General features: G+C 47.9%; 2 protein-coding genes across 2 annotated transcripts in view; one reads left to right on the top strand and one right to left on the bottom strand.

Annotated features, from left to right (window-relative positions):
- The window catches only part of LOC139748241 (uncharacterized), a 78,667-nt gene extending 63,730 nt beyond the window's left edge, over positions 1-14,937 (bottom strand). The window contains exons 1-3 of the mRNA XM_071661121.1: positions 14,848-14,937; positions 7,757-7,839; positions 7,335-7,420 (exon numbers count right to left, since the gene is read on the bottom strand). The gene's annotated coding sequence lies outside the window, so the exon portion shown is untranslated. The remainder of the gene's footprint in view (positions 1-7,334; positions 7,421-7,756; positions 7,840-14,847) is intronic.
- LOC139748244 (uncharacterized) lies at positions 4,737-8,961 on the top strand. Its single transcript, XM_071661132.1, has 3 exons — positions 4,737-4,783; positions 7,765-7,830; positions 8,077-8,961. Exons 1-3 carry the CDS (start codon positions 4,772-4,774, stop codon positions 8,827-8,829), a joined length of 831 nt encoding a protein of 276 aa, XP_071517233.1. The 5' UTR covers positions 4,737-4,771; the 3' UTR covers positions 8,830-8,961.
- Positions 14,938-15,497: the final 560 nt, after the last annotated feature.

Here is a 15,497-nt window from a genome sequence, read left to right as displayed (position 1 = left end):
TATAAAAAAAAAAAATCCTACGTAAGACGAGACATCCTACCTGGCAAAGGATAGATCCCGTCTTTGGACAGGTCTCGTCTTGCCGTGCTGGGCTCTCCCAGAGAACGAGACAACGGTCGGAACTATGTGCAACAAGAAAGGAACGGTCGCGATGGCGGGAGATAAATAGAAACCTGATGATGGAGGGAAATAAGTAGACCAAAGGAGAAGGCAACGTGATGGTTTGCCAAAGATGGGAGGTCAGAGTCCCCGTGATAAGTATATACAAAAAAGAGAAAGAACTCTGGACGATAAGGATGGACTGGATATAATATAGTAGTTATTGCTAAAATGAATGACGAATTGGTTTTCTCTAACACGATCATATTCTCATAGAAAACGAAGATAAAATGGATGAGAGTCTCATACAGTTGCCCACCAGTGGCTCGGGGTGTAGGAGTCCTCATCTCCAGACCGCATCATCTGCGCTATCATGAGAACATCATACACCCACATAAAGCTGGAAAATACTATAAAGAAAAAAGAAATACGATACTTACCTAAATATCAATACACGAAGACCTCTCGGTATCACCCTAATGTAAGAACTGGCTTTTTATGTTCCTCTTGTGTTACCCAGTTTTATCATCGGGCTGGTATAATACACCCTGATCCTCACTCTATCTGTGCTCACTCCTGACGATGTAATTATAATCATCAGTGGGCATCAGAAGCGTCCTGAAATGAGATTGTGTGTGTGTGTGTGTCTTCTCCAAACTGAAGTCGTCAGCAACATGCGACCGTACGTGCTCACCCGGCGGTACATCAACATCCATCGTGTGGGTGCGTCGTCTTCATCAACCGCTGTGCGGCGTCTCCTCAAAGCCCGACCGAAGCCCCTGGTCATCGGAGCGTGGTGAGGGCGGCTCCGCCGGGCGCGACTCTCCTGCAGGAGAGACACCAACACAACCCACCCTTCGCGCGCCCCACTGAAGAGCGATGAAGGTGGTGTTTACGCTGACGTAGGAGGTGGGAGGTGATGACCCGTGCCCCGTGGCGCGTGTGGTGTGATGACCCGTGCCCCGTGGCGCGTGTGGTGTGATGACCCGTGCCCCGTGGCGCGTGTGGTGTGATGACCCGCGTCTCGTGCAGGGCGAGGTGTCCTGCGAGCGTGTATGACCATCTTCGCCCGTCATCACCCGAGGTTATCTTCCATCCTGCGACGCCTGGCGTCTTCGACTCTCAACCTCACGTGACTGGAGGCCAGGCCCTCCGCCCAGCGTGGTGGTGGCCGCCCCCGGGCCCCTCAGATCAGCCGCTACCAGACCACCTTCATCTCCAGCCACCGCGTCCGCACCGACACTCCACACAACCTCCCACTCTCCTTGACAGAAGAGACGTGGGGCGGGTTGACGACGGGGCGGGCGGCTCGACGCCACACGCCTTGTGAAACACACTTCGACAGCGGCTCCTAGAGGGTCCTCTCTCTCTCTCTCTCTCTCTCTCTCTCCCTCATCCCCTTAGGCGTTCGCCTCGGCTCCTGACGCACGATGGGCCACCACCCCCGCTTCGGGCGCGCCCCCTGGCAGCCAGCGGGGAGAGGTCTTCTTCCGCCTCCTCCTCAAGCTGCGGGATCCATACGTCTCCTTCGACGAAGGCTAATTGCTCGTCATTCGTCGTTCGGCAGTGGGTTAAGGACACTCCCACTGTTATGTTGTTCCCGAGGTCCACAGACTCACCCACCACGAGCAGCTGGGGGTGGGCTGTTACCCCCCCCCCCCTCTCTCTCTATGACTGACCCACCAGCATGAGCGGCAGGGTGGGGGGATGGGTGAGCTGCTCGACCCACCCACCCTTCCCCCCTGCACAAGGCTTGACCCACTGGACGTCATCAGTTCCAGCAGGTGGGTTGACGGCGTGTGACGCAGCGGCCTTCATGCAGGCTGACCTGTGACGCATGTGACGCAACTGCGTCCATCGTCCGGTGTCTATCGGAACGAGACCAACAAAACAGATCGACTCATGAAAATCGTTGGTGATAAGAAAAAAAAGATAATACGAATTCCAAATAACATCGTCCAACATTCAACATTCCTCATGTTTTCTTTACTTTTAACATCCTTTCAGAGCTTTCACAAAGTCCATTTAAGCCCATATATATATATATATATATATATATATATATATATATATATATATATATATATATATATATATATATATATATATCGACGCCTCGTAAGTAGGAGCGTAAAAAGCCGACCCACCCCACCACTTAACGTAGCACTGTAATATATGCGACCTCCCCCCTCCCTCTTACGTCAGCGTTGTCTAATAGGAGAACACAAGGGCGCCGCCCTAGACGGCCCGTGACGAGGACCTGGTGTGGTGTGTGTGTGTGTGAGACGGACCACACTCACTCTGAGAGCGACGGACCACACTCACTCTCAGAGCGACGGACCACACTCACTCTCAGAGCGACGGACCACACTCACTCTCAGAGCGACGGACCACACTCACTCTCAGAGCGACGGACCACACTCACTCTGAGAGTGACGGACCACACTCACTCTCAGAGCGAGACGGACCACACTGACTCTATAAGGACGCAAAATCATACAAAAATGTCGGGGTCTATACCATGATTGTATATACGTGCCACCTGTCCGTGCTGGACTCTCTGTTCCGCGTCGTGCACCTGGCAACCCCAGGTCCCCTGCCGTCCCCCACCCTTTCCAGTACGTCTAGCCACCTCCCTCCCCCTCAACCAACTCCCCCCCCCCCCCCCTCTTCCGTCTCCTGTAACTTTATGTGGGTCACTGGGTACGAGTTGGGTCCTGTGAACTGCCTAACGCAATGATTACCCGAGCACAAAGGTTCGAACACCTTAAGCGCATACGGTGTGACCAATTAAGCATGATGGCCTGGTCTGTAACGTGACTCCCACTAAAACCAGGTCAGGTCAGAAGGCCAGGTCACGTCAGCAGGCCAAGTCTGGTCAGAGGGCTAGGTCAGGTCAGAGGGCTAGGTCAGGTCAGAGGGCCAGGTCAGGTCAGAGGGCCAGGTCAGGTCAGAAGGCCAAGTCAGGTCAGAGGGCCAGGTCAGGTCATACCTGAGGGTGTTACCCTCGCTGTCTACGAGGTCATCGAGACTCGTTATTAAGAAATCTTCCACCATCAGGGTAAAATCACGCTCCTGGGCAGTGTTAACTCTGTCCACAGTTCACCCACCTCTTCATCCTCCCCTCGGCCTTGGTCGATGAAAAAATGCTTAATATATATATATATATATATATATATATATATATATATATATATATATATATATATATATAGAGAGAGAGAGAGAGAGAGAGAGAGAGAGAGAGAGAGAGAGAGAGAGAGAGAGAGAGAGAGAGAGAGAGACTCTGGGGCTAAAAATACCCTAAGGCACCGTAAAAATGGCCAGTCTGTACCCCAAGTGTGTGTGGAGACTGCTGGGGCTGTGTGGGGTGAGGTGAGGTGAGGTGAGGGGGATACACAACAGTGTGAGGTACGACCCCAGAGCTGCCACGTATTGATCGTAACATTACGAGACAAGGATCCGACACCTCGTTAAAGCTGGGTCGCCGTGACCCAGTTTCTGTTGTCCAGAAAACAAGACTTTTTAAAATCTTAGAAAAAAAAGAGAAAAAAAATGGGCGGGGGGAGGGGCTTTGTCTCAAGGATTCTCAAGGGAACGATTTGCATGAAATATATATATATATATATATATATATATATATATATATATATATATATATATATATATATATATATGGGAGGGGTGACGACTTGTGTGTGTGTGTGTGTGTGTGTGTGTGTGTGTGTATGTGTGTGTGTGTGTGTGTGTGTGTGTGTGTGAAAGAATAAACTAAAAACGAATCTGTAAAAACACAATGGTAAAAGAAAAAATCAATACACATATGAAATAACTACACACTTGAAGTACGGCTGTAAGCAAATGTGGCCACTTTTCTCCGTCTCTTCCTGGCGCTACCTTGCTAACGCGGGAAACGACGTACACGTACTAAAAAAAAAGGAAAACGTAATAAAAAGAAAAACGGGATTGGGTGTGCCACCAGACAGGAGGCATGGGAGCGTCACAGCTTGAATGAATGTTGACCACATGTGTTACGTAACCAACGGTGACCTTGAGAACGCAGAGGTCACGGGGCGACCTGACCTGTCGGGCCGATTATGGCTGGCAACACAGGTCAACAACAGGTGTTGCAGGTCAACGAGTATGGAAAACCTCCTCAGTCTCCCACACGACATTTCTTGGATCTTCGTACCCCCTACTTAGGTGCTGTGGGCTGACCACACAACACGGTGACATATCTCGGTGTTGTGGGGTGAGGACACAACATAACCCCAGGTCAAGCTGAGGTGTGACCTCATCTCGCGGTGTCCCGGCACCTCATAAAAACAACCTCGCAATCACTTCGACTCAATTTCATAATCATTTACGCGTTAGGAACGAGGCACAGAGCTCGTTAACGACTTCAAAAATAAATCACCTATACCCTGAGGTAATTACAGGTGAGATCACGAAAGCAGAGTATATGAAAAGACGATTCAAAAATGATAACGAATAAGGAGTGGTGGTGGTCAAAGCCATGATGGCTACTGCTGGGAGCAGAGCGACAGGAGGGAGGTGACCCCAAGCGCCGCCAGAGGGACGCTGGAACCCGACGCATATAAGACGTCGCTCCCACAGGCGCCTCCCCGTCAGTCGTGTCACAGCAGGCCCGCTGGCAGCACGCAGGCCAGCCATGACACCCCAGGTATACCACCAGTGCTAGTGTGTTGACGGCTCCATCCTGGTCAACGAGGCCTCGAGGTTAAGGGGCGTCTTACCGCCGAGGAGTTCAGTGATTGGCGAAGGATTAAACCCAAATATACACACAAGAGAAGTGGTGATTAGTGATATCGAAAGAAACTGTTTCTTACGTACAGCAAAAAGCTGTTTTTTTTTTCAAACTGGTTCACCCTCGGTTATATACACAGTGTGTGGTGTGTATTGTGCATTTCTGTAACGCGAGAGAGAAAACTGGAGTGGTTATCCCCTCTCCCCTCGGAAGGCGGCTCAGCAACGCACAGAAAACGCAGACCCGTAAACATCACCTCAGCGAAACCCGACGTCGCATGAGAAGCGTAGGGCATCGGACCATATCGTAACTACACTGGAGGTGAGGCAAGACGCGGGAGATTACGACAACGTGTGAACACACGCCTCCCTCGCTCCTGTACGACGTCCAAGTATCGTCTGCATCAAACGCGGACATATGGACACGTTTGTTTTCGTTTTTATAAACGCCGCCCGAAGCGCGTTCCTCATACTGGCCATCATATCTCTCTACCACAAAGATGATATACTGAGGAATAATGACTAAAAACGGCCGTAGGGTATGATGAACATTAACTTATATTTGAAAAAGAAAAAAAGGACGTTTAAAACAACTTTTACTGCCTTCCATGTGTTCTGTACCAAGATGGAAACGTTTGAAATAACTTCTCCAGCCTTCCATGTGTTCTGTACCAAAATGGAAACGTTTAAAATAACTTCTCCAGTCTTCCATGTGCTCTGTACCAAGATGGAAATGTTTAAAATAACTCCTTGAGCCTTCCATGTGTTCTGTACCAAGATGGAAACGTTTAAAGATAACACACGATGGAGGATGCCACACCAGCGTCGTTTTTAATGCTCAGCTTCATCCCACCACAACATCAACGACCACGGACTTTTTTTTTTTAATTCAGTCACAGTCATACACCTTGCGTGATAACGTCCATAATGACACTACAGAACAGTCACTAGAAAGTTAACGTGACCTTATTCATGCATGATATATATATATATATATATATATATATATATATATATATATATATATATATATATATATATATATATATATATATATATATTCCTATGAGTCTACGGGGAAATGAAACACGATAAGTTCCTAAGTGCACTTTCGTGTAATGATCACATGATCAGGGAAGATACAAGAAAGAAATATAACAGTTGTATATCAATTTCTTTCTTGTATCTCCCCTGATAATGTTATTATTACACGAAAGTGCACTTAGGATCTTATCGCGCTTCGTTTCCCCGTGGACTCACGGGAATACTAAATATATATATATATAATAAAGCTGACAGTGTGCAGTGCAGTGCATGGGGAAGCCATGGACATGTGTCGGATTTCACCTCCTAGCTATGCGTGGGTGGGTTCGTGCCTCACGCAATCTCCCTAGATTCACTTATCTTCGCCCTCCAAGCATATCGCAACACACTGCAACACGGTCGTATATTCCGTCCAATCACTTCATCACTTGCGTAATTCAACGATATATATATATATATATATATATATATATATATATATATATATATATATATATATATATATATATATATATCAGCCTAAGTACTCATTCGATCAGCCCCAGGGACAGGATGAAGAGCTGGGATTGGCAGTGGGCTGAGTGTCGCACACGCGTGCAGGGGTTTATTCTGTGATCGCTTTATCAATTATAGGAAAGTTAAACCCCATCTTTTATATCTTTGGGGTTTGTGGAGCCAAGTCCTTGTGTAGGATGGTCCCCATCGTATATACGTCTTTTTTTGGACTAGGATGACCTCCTACTGCCCTCATGAATACTGGCAGAAATGTTAGACGACGTGTTTCACCCACTTGTTCGATACCACGAGTCATTAAGCTTGGCCGGGGATACCATAATAGTGACGACCCGTCGTCAAATAATTCATCCCATAAGGAAGAGTATACGATAAAATGTTTCAGTTTTCTTTATTCATTAACATTGTAGAAAACCTAAGAATAGCAGGGTAAACTAAACGAATTTACATTATACCCATTTTTACCATTGCTGATAATTCAACACGATAAAAACTAGGGTTTCGTCTATATGAATTTACAAATCATTATCTCCAATTTCATCTATTATCAATGACATCATCCATTCCACATCACACGCTTATCATACTCCCAGCAGTAGTTTCAGTTAAAATCACCTGTTTAAAGCTCACTACATACACAACACAATGGGATGTTCCTTAGTTACTTTGCAAAGACGTGAATTACTTTTCAGTACATCAATCAATTGCTTATTGACGATCTACGTTTGAAATATATCTATTACATTAATTCATAAACATGCTGAACATCCGAACAGAAAAGTTTGAAGGCATTACAATCAAGACAACTACTGCAAACTACAAAGTAAATGAAGTACATGAGACCAATACATATTGGTATTACTACAAATTCTACCGTGTTGCACTTTAAATTCACAGCGAAAACCACTTACCTCATGGGAAGGATATGTGAGAATTCTTTTCATAGTAGTGGAAGTGAAACGTACCATTTTCTGCAAACCTCTACTGCAAGGCATTCCTGTAAAAGGATGTTTTTGGTTAGCATAAGTCTTGCCACAGGTTACTTTAGTATGCCCTAGACCGTCCTTCTATTAATGATAGTAAACGACTATACATTGATGGGATACTCCACTATATTTCAGCAACCCTTGACCCTACGTTATGTTCCCTGATCTGACCTAATAGTGATCTTTCTTGTCAAATTGGGAATCATGAAAACAGAATCATTTACCTTCTCGTACTAAAGGAATCCACCTTACCCTGCTCTCGCTTGAAGCGCAGCCTCGAAGTTGCAAAAGTTACGATTACACAATGATAATAATAATACGATAATGACTGAACTCTGGTCTCTTACCTTTCCAGGCGGTGTTGGTACTGTGTCTTCTGGCTGGAGTCTCAGCTATGGGTACCACTGATCCGGTTCGGGAGGTGAGTGACCTTGGAGGAGAAAATACAATTGTTATTATCACCGAGACTTTAAAGTGAGAGCCTTCACGAAGATGTTCGCTTACAAGTACTTTTTCTAAGACCTACATCCCCCTCATATTTACGTTTTATATTCCTCTCTCTCTCTCTCTCTCTCTCTCTCTCTCTCTCTCTCTCTCTCTCCCGAAGTTAGCCGAACTTCCTTGTGTCTCCTTTAAGCCCGAGCGTTTTGTCCTCGTCTTCCTACAGGTGACCACGACCGGCTACCTGTTCTCCTACGGCGTCCACGACCGCAAGACGGGGAACAACTTCGCCCACAAGCAGTCGCAGGACGACGGCTCCACCTCGGGTCAGTACCGTGTGGCCCTACCCGACGGCCGGACCCAGGTGGTCACCTACACGGCCGATGAGAACGGATACAAGGCCGTCGTCACGTACGAGGGGGTGGCGACCAAGCACGGCGACCACGCCACGACATCCCCCCCAGCGGCAGCAGCGACCCCCACGGCAGCCCTAGCCCGCCGTAAGACCCCTCAACCCCCGGTGCATCCCACGCACCCACTCGTGGGCACCGTCCATCCTGCGGCTGGCGTGCGGCACCCGCGCCCGAACCCCGTGCATCCGCAGCCGACGCCGATCGACCCGCTGACGCACGAGGTCCTCCCACACCACCCCTCCTCCGGCAGGTGCCGGCGCCGTCCCGCTGACGCATCCGCTCCTCGTCCGGCCGCGACCCGACCCCGTTGCGCCGCAGCCGACGCTGGTCGAGCCGCACTCCAACCCGGACGCGCACCGCTCTGGCCTTGTGCAGCATCCCGTCCGGATCCCAGTCCAGCCACACCTTGCACCAGCACGTCAACAACAAGGCTTCCCTCACCAGGTTCATCCCCTCCACTCACCGCTGCCGACCACCGCGCCTCAACACCCAGCACCGCTGGTACACCCACTCCCTCCCGAGCCTCACACTCCCTTGGTCCGCGACGTGGTCCGCCCTCACGGTAGCCCCGTACACCAGCCACACGAACCGGTCCAGCCTCAGGCGATCCTCCCAGTCCAGCCCCTCCCCAACTTCCAGTCCTCCTCAGGCCTCCCTCAGCGGCACAGCCAACACCACCCGCCCACCGTCAGCGTCGACTTCGCCTCCGGGAAGCCACACACCGACCTGGCGCTCTTCCTCCCGCAAAAGGACATCGAGAGCGGGCGTCAGCCGGGTATTCTGTCCAACGCAATCTCGTCCCATCCAGGGACCTTCGCTGCGCTCCCGATCCAGGCTACTACCAACGCCCCTCCTCCCACTCATGTCGGATTACGTCCCAAGAACCACGTCACTCCAGTATCCCATCATATCCCTGGGATCCCCAATCATGTCAGTTCAGTTCCTAAGAACCCCGTCACTCCAATATCCCATCATATCCCTGGGATCCCCAATCACGTCACTCCAATTCCCAAGAATCATGTCACCCCAGCCTCCCATCATAATATCCCTGCGATCCCCAATCACGTCACTCCAGTCCCCCACAATATCCCCAGTCACGTCACTCCAGCCTCCCCTCACATCCCCAAGATCCCCAGTCATGTCACCTCACATCACTCGGCGACTCCTGTTCCTCACCACGTCAGCTCAACCCCACACTCCGTCACCCCAGCTTCCCATCATGTCAGTCCAGTACCGCATCAGCTGGAGAGTCCCATCCCCAGTCATGTCACCCCGGCTCCCCATCATGTCAGTCCGACCCTGCATCAGCTGGCGCGTCCAGTCGCCCATCAGGTAACGCCTAATCCACTCGTTAGCCCAGTAACCCATCACGGCAGCTCCTTAGCCAACCACTTTGGCTTAGGTTCCCATCAAGTCACCCCAATCTCCCATTTCTTGACCCCAGTCCCCCATCATGTCACCCCATCGACCCATCAAGCAGTAAGCCCCATCTCTCAACACGTCACCCCAGTTCCCCATAGTTTCAGCTCAGTCTTTCATCACCCGAGTCCAACCCCAATTACTATTACTTCAACCCCACATCACGTGAGCTCATTCCCACATCACGTCACCCCAGCAGCACATCACGTCACCCCAGCACAACATCACGTCACCCCAGCAACACATCACGTCACCCCAGCACCACATCATGTGACCCCAGCACATCACGTCACCCCAGCAACACATCACGTCACCCCAGCAGCACATCACGTCACCCCAGCACAACATCACGTCACCCCAGCAACACATCACGTCACCCCAGCACCACATCATGTGACCCCAGCACATCACGTCACCCCAGCAACACATCACGTCACCTCAGCACCACATCACGTCACCCCAGCACCACATCATGTGACCCCAGCACCACATCATGTGACCCCAGCACATCACGTCACCCCAGCACCACATCACGTCACCCTAGCAGCACATCACGTCACCCCAGCACCACATCACGTCACCCCAGCAACACATCACGTCACCTCAGCTCCTAAAGGATCAGCCTTTCTCCCTCATCATGACGACCCAGCTAACCAGATCAAGTTCAACCGACAGAATCAAGGCCCATTCCTTCCCAGCCTTGGGCCTTTCCCTCCTTCTTCTTCTCCTTCCTCTCCTCCTTCTCCCTTCCATCCGTCTACCACTGCTCCGTTCCATCCATCCCTCAGGCCGATCCATCAGAACCAAGGGTCAGTACATCCGAGCCGCGCCCCGTTCCCCCGCCGGCCCACGTCCCCCGTCGTCAACACCAGGTTCCGCCTGGGGAAGTCGCGCCCCACCATTCCCCCGTTCCTGCCTGGGGCCCCGACGTTAGACCGCGAACAGTACCTCAAACATAAGGGCATCGAGGAGCGCAGATCGTCCACCACTGCCTCACGCAGGAAGGAGAGGAGCCGATAACTCGTTCTTCCAAGATCTTTTTAAGATCTGGGACCGTTTAATAATATTTATGTATAAATAAAAATGTGGCACAGTACCCCGAGGCGAGTTTTATTTAGGCAGATGAAGCAGAACCTTGGAATCTAGTTGGATGCAGTGGAACAGGAGGGCAACAGACGGGAGGACATGTACGTGGGTAAAACAGGGCAACAGACGGGAGGACATGTACGTGGGTTAAACAGGGCAACAGGAGGCCGTTGGCCCGTATCTAGGTTATCTGTTATGAACTCATCTCATCCTGCACTAGATTGCATGAGGTACGAAGAGTCATAAGTTCATCTTTCCCTTTTGCCCAAGTTCGAGCCCAGGAAACCCTCACGTATTTCCAAAGGACCATCTACTCAAAGACTCCCTCCTTTTTCCCCCCTCGTATTTTTCAAATGGACGCACACTACCTCTGTCTCACTAGTGCTGTACCCTTTTTGAAGGCGACGGTACGATCTGTGGGTCAAGGATGGCGCGGCCTCTCGCCTGTCAGACCATGAAGGCTGGGATGAGCGGCTAGGCCACAACTGCACCCAGAGGGTCGTGACGTCCTTCCTCGGGGATGCCGTGGCTGTGGACCACCCCACACCCCACACTCCCTCCTACCCCCCAAGGCCATCTCACCCTCACTAGGGGAACGGCTGACGTCGAAGCTAAGTCATCTGTGTCACTCGGAGCTTAATGCAAATCTCTCAATTAGCGAACACCTGATGTGAATATACATTCAGAACCCATCCTCAACTTCTCCTCCCACCTCCTAACCTACTCCTTCTTCTCCTTGATCTCTTCCTCCTCTTCCTTCTTCCCCCTGCCTTCGTCCACCGCTTCCTCCTGATCCCTCCCAATCCTTCCTTCCCTCTCTGATCTTCCTCACTCTTGCCACAGAGCGGTATCTAATCCTCCTCCTCCTCCTCCTCCTCTTTCTTCTTCGCTTACGACGATTCACCCACCAACTTCCTCCCTCACTCGAGTGGTGAGCGCCACGCCCTGTGCACCCCCTGCCTGCCGCCACGAAGAAACCTCGTCAAAGGTACTCGTGGGGAGCTACATACACCACCTACAGTACCTAATCACACGCCACCTGCAGTACCTAATCATTCACCACCTGCAGCACCCAGTCATACACCACCTGCAGTACCCAGCCATACACCACCTGCAGTACCTAATCATACACCACCTGCAGTACCCAATCACACGCCATCCTGACGATGCACAGTCCATCAGAATCATGTTAATTGACCCACTGAATCACACGGTCAATTTAAATCAGATCAACTGACATCACTAAATCGTATGATCTATCAAAACCATGGCAACTAACCCACTATATCGTAAAATCAATTACAAACATGTTATCTAACCCGTATCGTATATGATGTAAGTCTAGACCAGACGTTACATCTGAACTTCCCTGATATATATATATATATATATATATCCATGGTTGTTTAATTTGTTTATGGATGGGGTTGTAAGGGAGGTAAATGCAAGAGTCCTGGAAAGAGGGGCAAGTATGAAGTCTGTTGGGGATGAGAGAGCTTGGGAAGTGAGTCAGTTGTTGTTCGCTGATGATACAGCGCTGGTGGCTGATTCATGTGAGAAACTGCAGAAGTTGGTGACTGAGTTTGGTAAAGTGTGTGGAAGAAGAAAGTTGAGAGTAAATGTGAATAAGAGCAAGGTTATTAGGTACAGTAGGGGTGAGGGTCAAGTCAATTGGGAGGTGAGTTTGAATGGAGAAAAACTGGAGGAAGTGAAGTGTTTTAGATATCTGGGAGTGGATCTGTCAGCGGATGGAACCATGGAAGCGGAAGTGGATCATAGGGTGGGGGAGGGGGCGAAAATTTTGGGAGCCTTGAAAAATGTGTGGAAGTCGAGAACATTATCTCGGAAAGCAAAAATGGGTATGTTTGAGGGAATAGTGGTTCCAACAATGTTGTATGGTTGCGAGGCGTGGGCTATGGATAGAGATGTGCGCAGGAGGATGGATGTGCTGGAAATGAGATGTTTGAGGACAATGTGTGGTGTGAGGTGGTTTGATCGAGTAAGTAACGTAAGGGTAAGAGAGATGTGTGGAAATAAAAAGAGCGTGGTTGAGAGAGCAGAAGAGGGTGTTTTGAAATGGTTTGGGCACATGGAGAGAATGAGTGAGGAGAGATTGACCAAGAGGATATATGTGTCGGAGGTGGAGGGAACGAGGAGAAGAGGGAGACCAAATTGGAGGTGGAAAGATGGAGTGAAAAAGATTTTGTGTGATCGGGGCCTGAACATGCAGGAGGGTGAAAGGAGGGCAAGAAATAGAGTGAATTGGAGTCATGTGGTATACAGGGGTTGACGTGCTGTCAGTGGATTGAAGCAAGGCATGTGAAGCGTCTGGGGTAAACCATGGAAAGCTGTGTAGGTATGTATATTTGCGTGTGTGGACGTGTGTATGTATATGTGTATGGGGGGGGTTGGGCCATTTCTTTCGTCTGTTTCCTTGCGCTACCTCGCAAGCGCGGGAGACAGCGACAAAGTATAAAAAAAAAAAAAATATATATATATATATATATATATATATATATATATATATATATATATATATATATATATATATATACAGAGCCACGACACTGACAGCGGGACATGTTTCGCAACCCTAATTATACACCTCAGTAATGAGGTGTATAATTCTTGATTCTTATTATCACTCAGGTTTACATAATCACACGTCAAATACCGCCTTGGTGCACCTGCTGGGGGGAGGGGTCAGAACTCACCCTGGGCTTGACGACCGACGTATGTTTCAACATCCGTCCCTCTCATCGCTTTTGCGACCCTGGGGCACGACGGGCATGATGACCCTGGAACACACGACGGTACGATTTCTTAGGTGCAAACGTCTGGCTTTTTAATGTTATCCTCAATGATCATCAGGTCTAAGGTCACGCCATGATACCCATCTTGTCGTAATGAATGGGTTAACGTCTCAGTGACTAACAAAAAATATATGTGACAATTTATTGGAAGTACAATCTCGTCAACGAACTTCTAACTTCTGGAAGCTGCTCAGCATAAGCTGCAGGAGCCTTCAGAAAGGTTCTGGGTAACAGCAGGACTCTTTCACATAAACTGGTGCTGGGGTAATAATCACTTTTAGCATGAAATCTCGAGATGAATACAGCCAATAAATCTTATCATTTGTAGCTATCTCAAAAAGCAATGTTGGTAGGAAGTATGAAAGGGCTTATTTCACTTTGTATCCCTTACGTCTTTTCATACGCATCAAATAGAATTTCAAGCTTTCAGTTTGAATCAATAAAACATAGTTCACTATCAGTGACATCAAACTAGAACACATCGAAAAAATATATAGCTAGCAGGTATGGTTTGACCGTTAGGCTAGGTTACGTTAGCTTTGGCAAATATGGGGGGGGGGGGGGCTTGGTATAAGAACGCAACAACAACGTCCAGAAATCATACAAAATAGGCCATCTCTTTTCACGACATTAAATTTTTTATACAATATACCTCGCTATAATTACCAGCAGTACGACTAACATTCACAATTTTGTCACCTCTACCAATACCACTCCCGCTCTCGGTACTTGTAAAGAGCTGTACAACTAAACAAAACGGATACAGATACACATATACATTCTTGCAAATAAACACGCAAACAAATATTAACATTCGATTAAATTACAAGCGTTTATCTACAACTGCTTTGCATGCTAGAATATCATATTTAGCTAGGACAGTATGGCAGTGTTACCCTCTTCTTAGGACAGTACGGTTAAGATGCTTCATTCTTAAGATATCAAGTTACTTCATTCTCTCCATTTATACATGTAAAATATACATCTTGCTGGTACAAGTGACAATCAGAACTCTATGGTTAAAATGAAGAAAAATATCAACAACAAAATACCACTTCAGACAAGCTAATTTGTCGTGCCACTTTGCGGCTAATGTAACAGAAAGAAATTATAATAAATACTAAAAGTCCGTAGCTTAAACACATTAAAGTCTGTTGGTTTGAGCTTACAGCAACTGAAATACGTGAACTTAAAATCATAAAGCATGTTACTCGTTAACCAACGAACAGAAGTACTTACTTGACAACGTAGATTAAGAAGCTTTACCTGCTATATGGGCGTGCTACAGGGTTTTACACTTGTCTGTAATATCCATCGTTGTACTAAGGCACTTGCAAAAACGTCACCACCATAGTGTACAGGTGGACCATGTGCCGTCGGTTTTGTTTGTAAACAAAGCAAGTATTTTCTGAGAGTCAAGTCAAATGAGAATCTATAATCATAAGATATGTATCAATACATTTATATATAAAGTCAATACCTCTATACAAATATAGAACTTTTATACTTACATAAGAGTTACCAAAAATACTAAAAGATAATTTCATTTTATTTATATGGAGTAATACAACGAATATAAGTCCTTCAATTGAATGTTTTTAAAGTCCGGGAAAGTGTGAAGTTTAAAGTGCAACACAATTAATGTATAATGCGTATTTTACGTATGATCTGTTCATGATTATTGATCGTTCATGTACACGAATGTGTCATAGTTCAGTGTTTATATCTTTATGCTACAGACTCTTATTGGGGTGCCACTGTAATGTGGTGGGCCAATATTCCTCCGTTTTGTTGTCACGAGATAACAGGTTTGCATCTCTCATGGTATACAACGTTTAAAGTAGATTGAAAATCCTCCTTCCCTGATTCCTCAGGACGTATTAAGGTATGGGTATAACAATATTTACCTCCTTCCC

The sequence above is a fragment of the Panulirus ornatus genome, chromosome 73 (genome assembly GCF_036320965.1).
Source record: "Panulirus ornatus isolate Po-2019 chromosome 73, ASM3632096v1, whole genome shotgun sequence".
Taxonomy (NCBI): Eukaryota; Metazoa; Arthropoda; class Malacostraca; order Decapoda; family Palinuridae; genus Panulirus; species Panulirus ornatus.
Note: the sequence above shows the minus strand (reverse complement) of the source record. Positions and strands in the feature narration are given on the sequence as shown.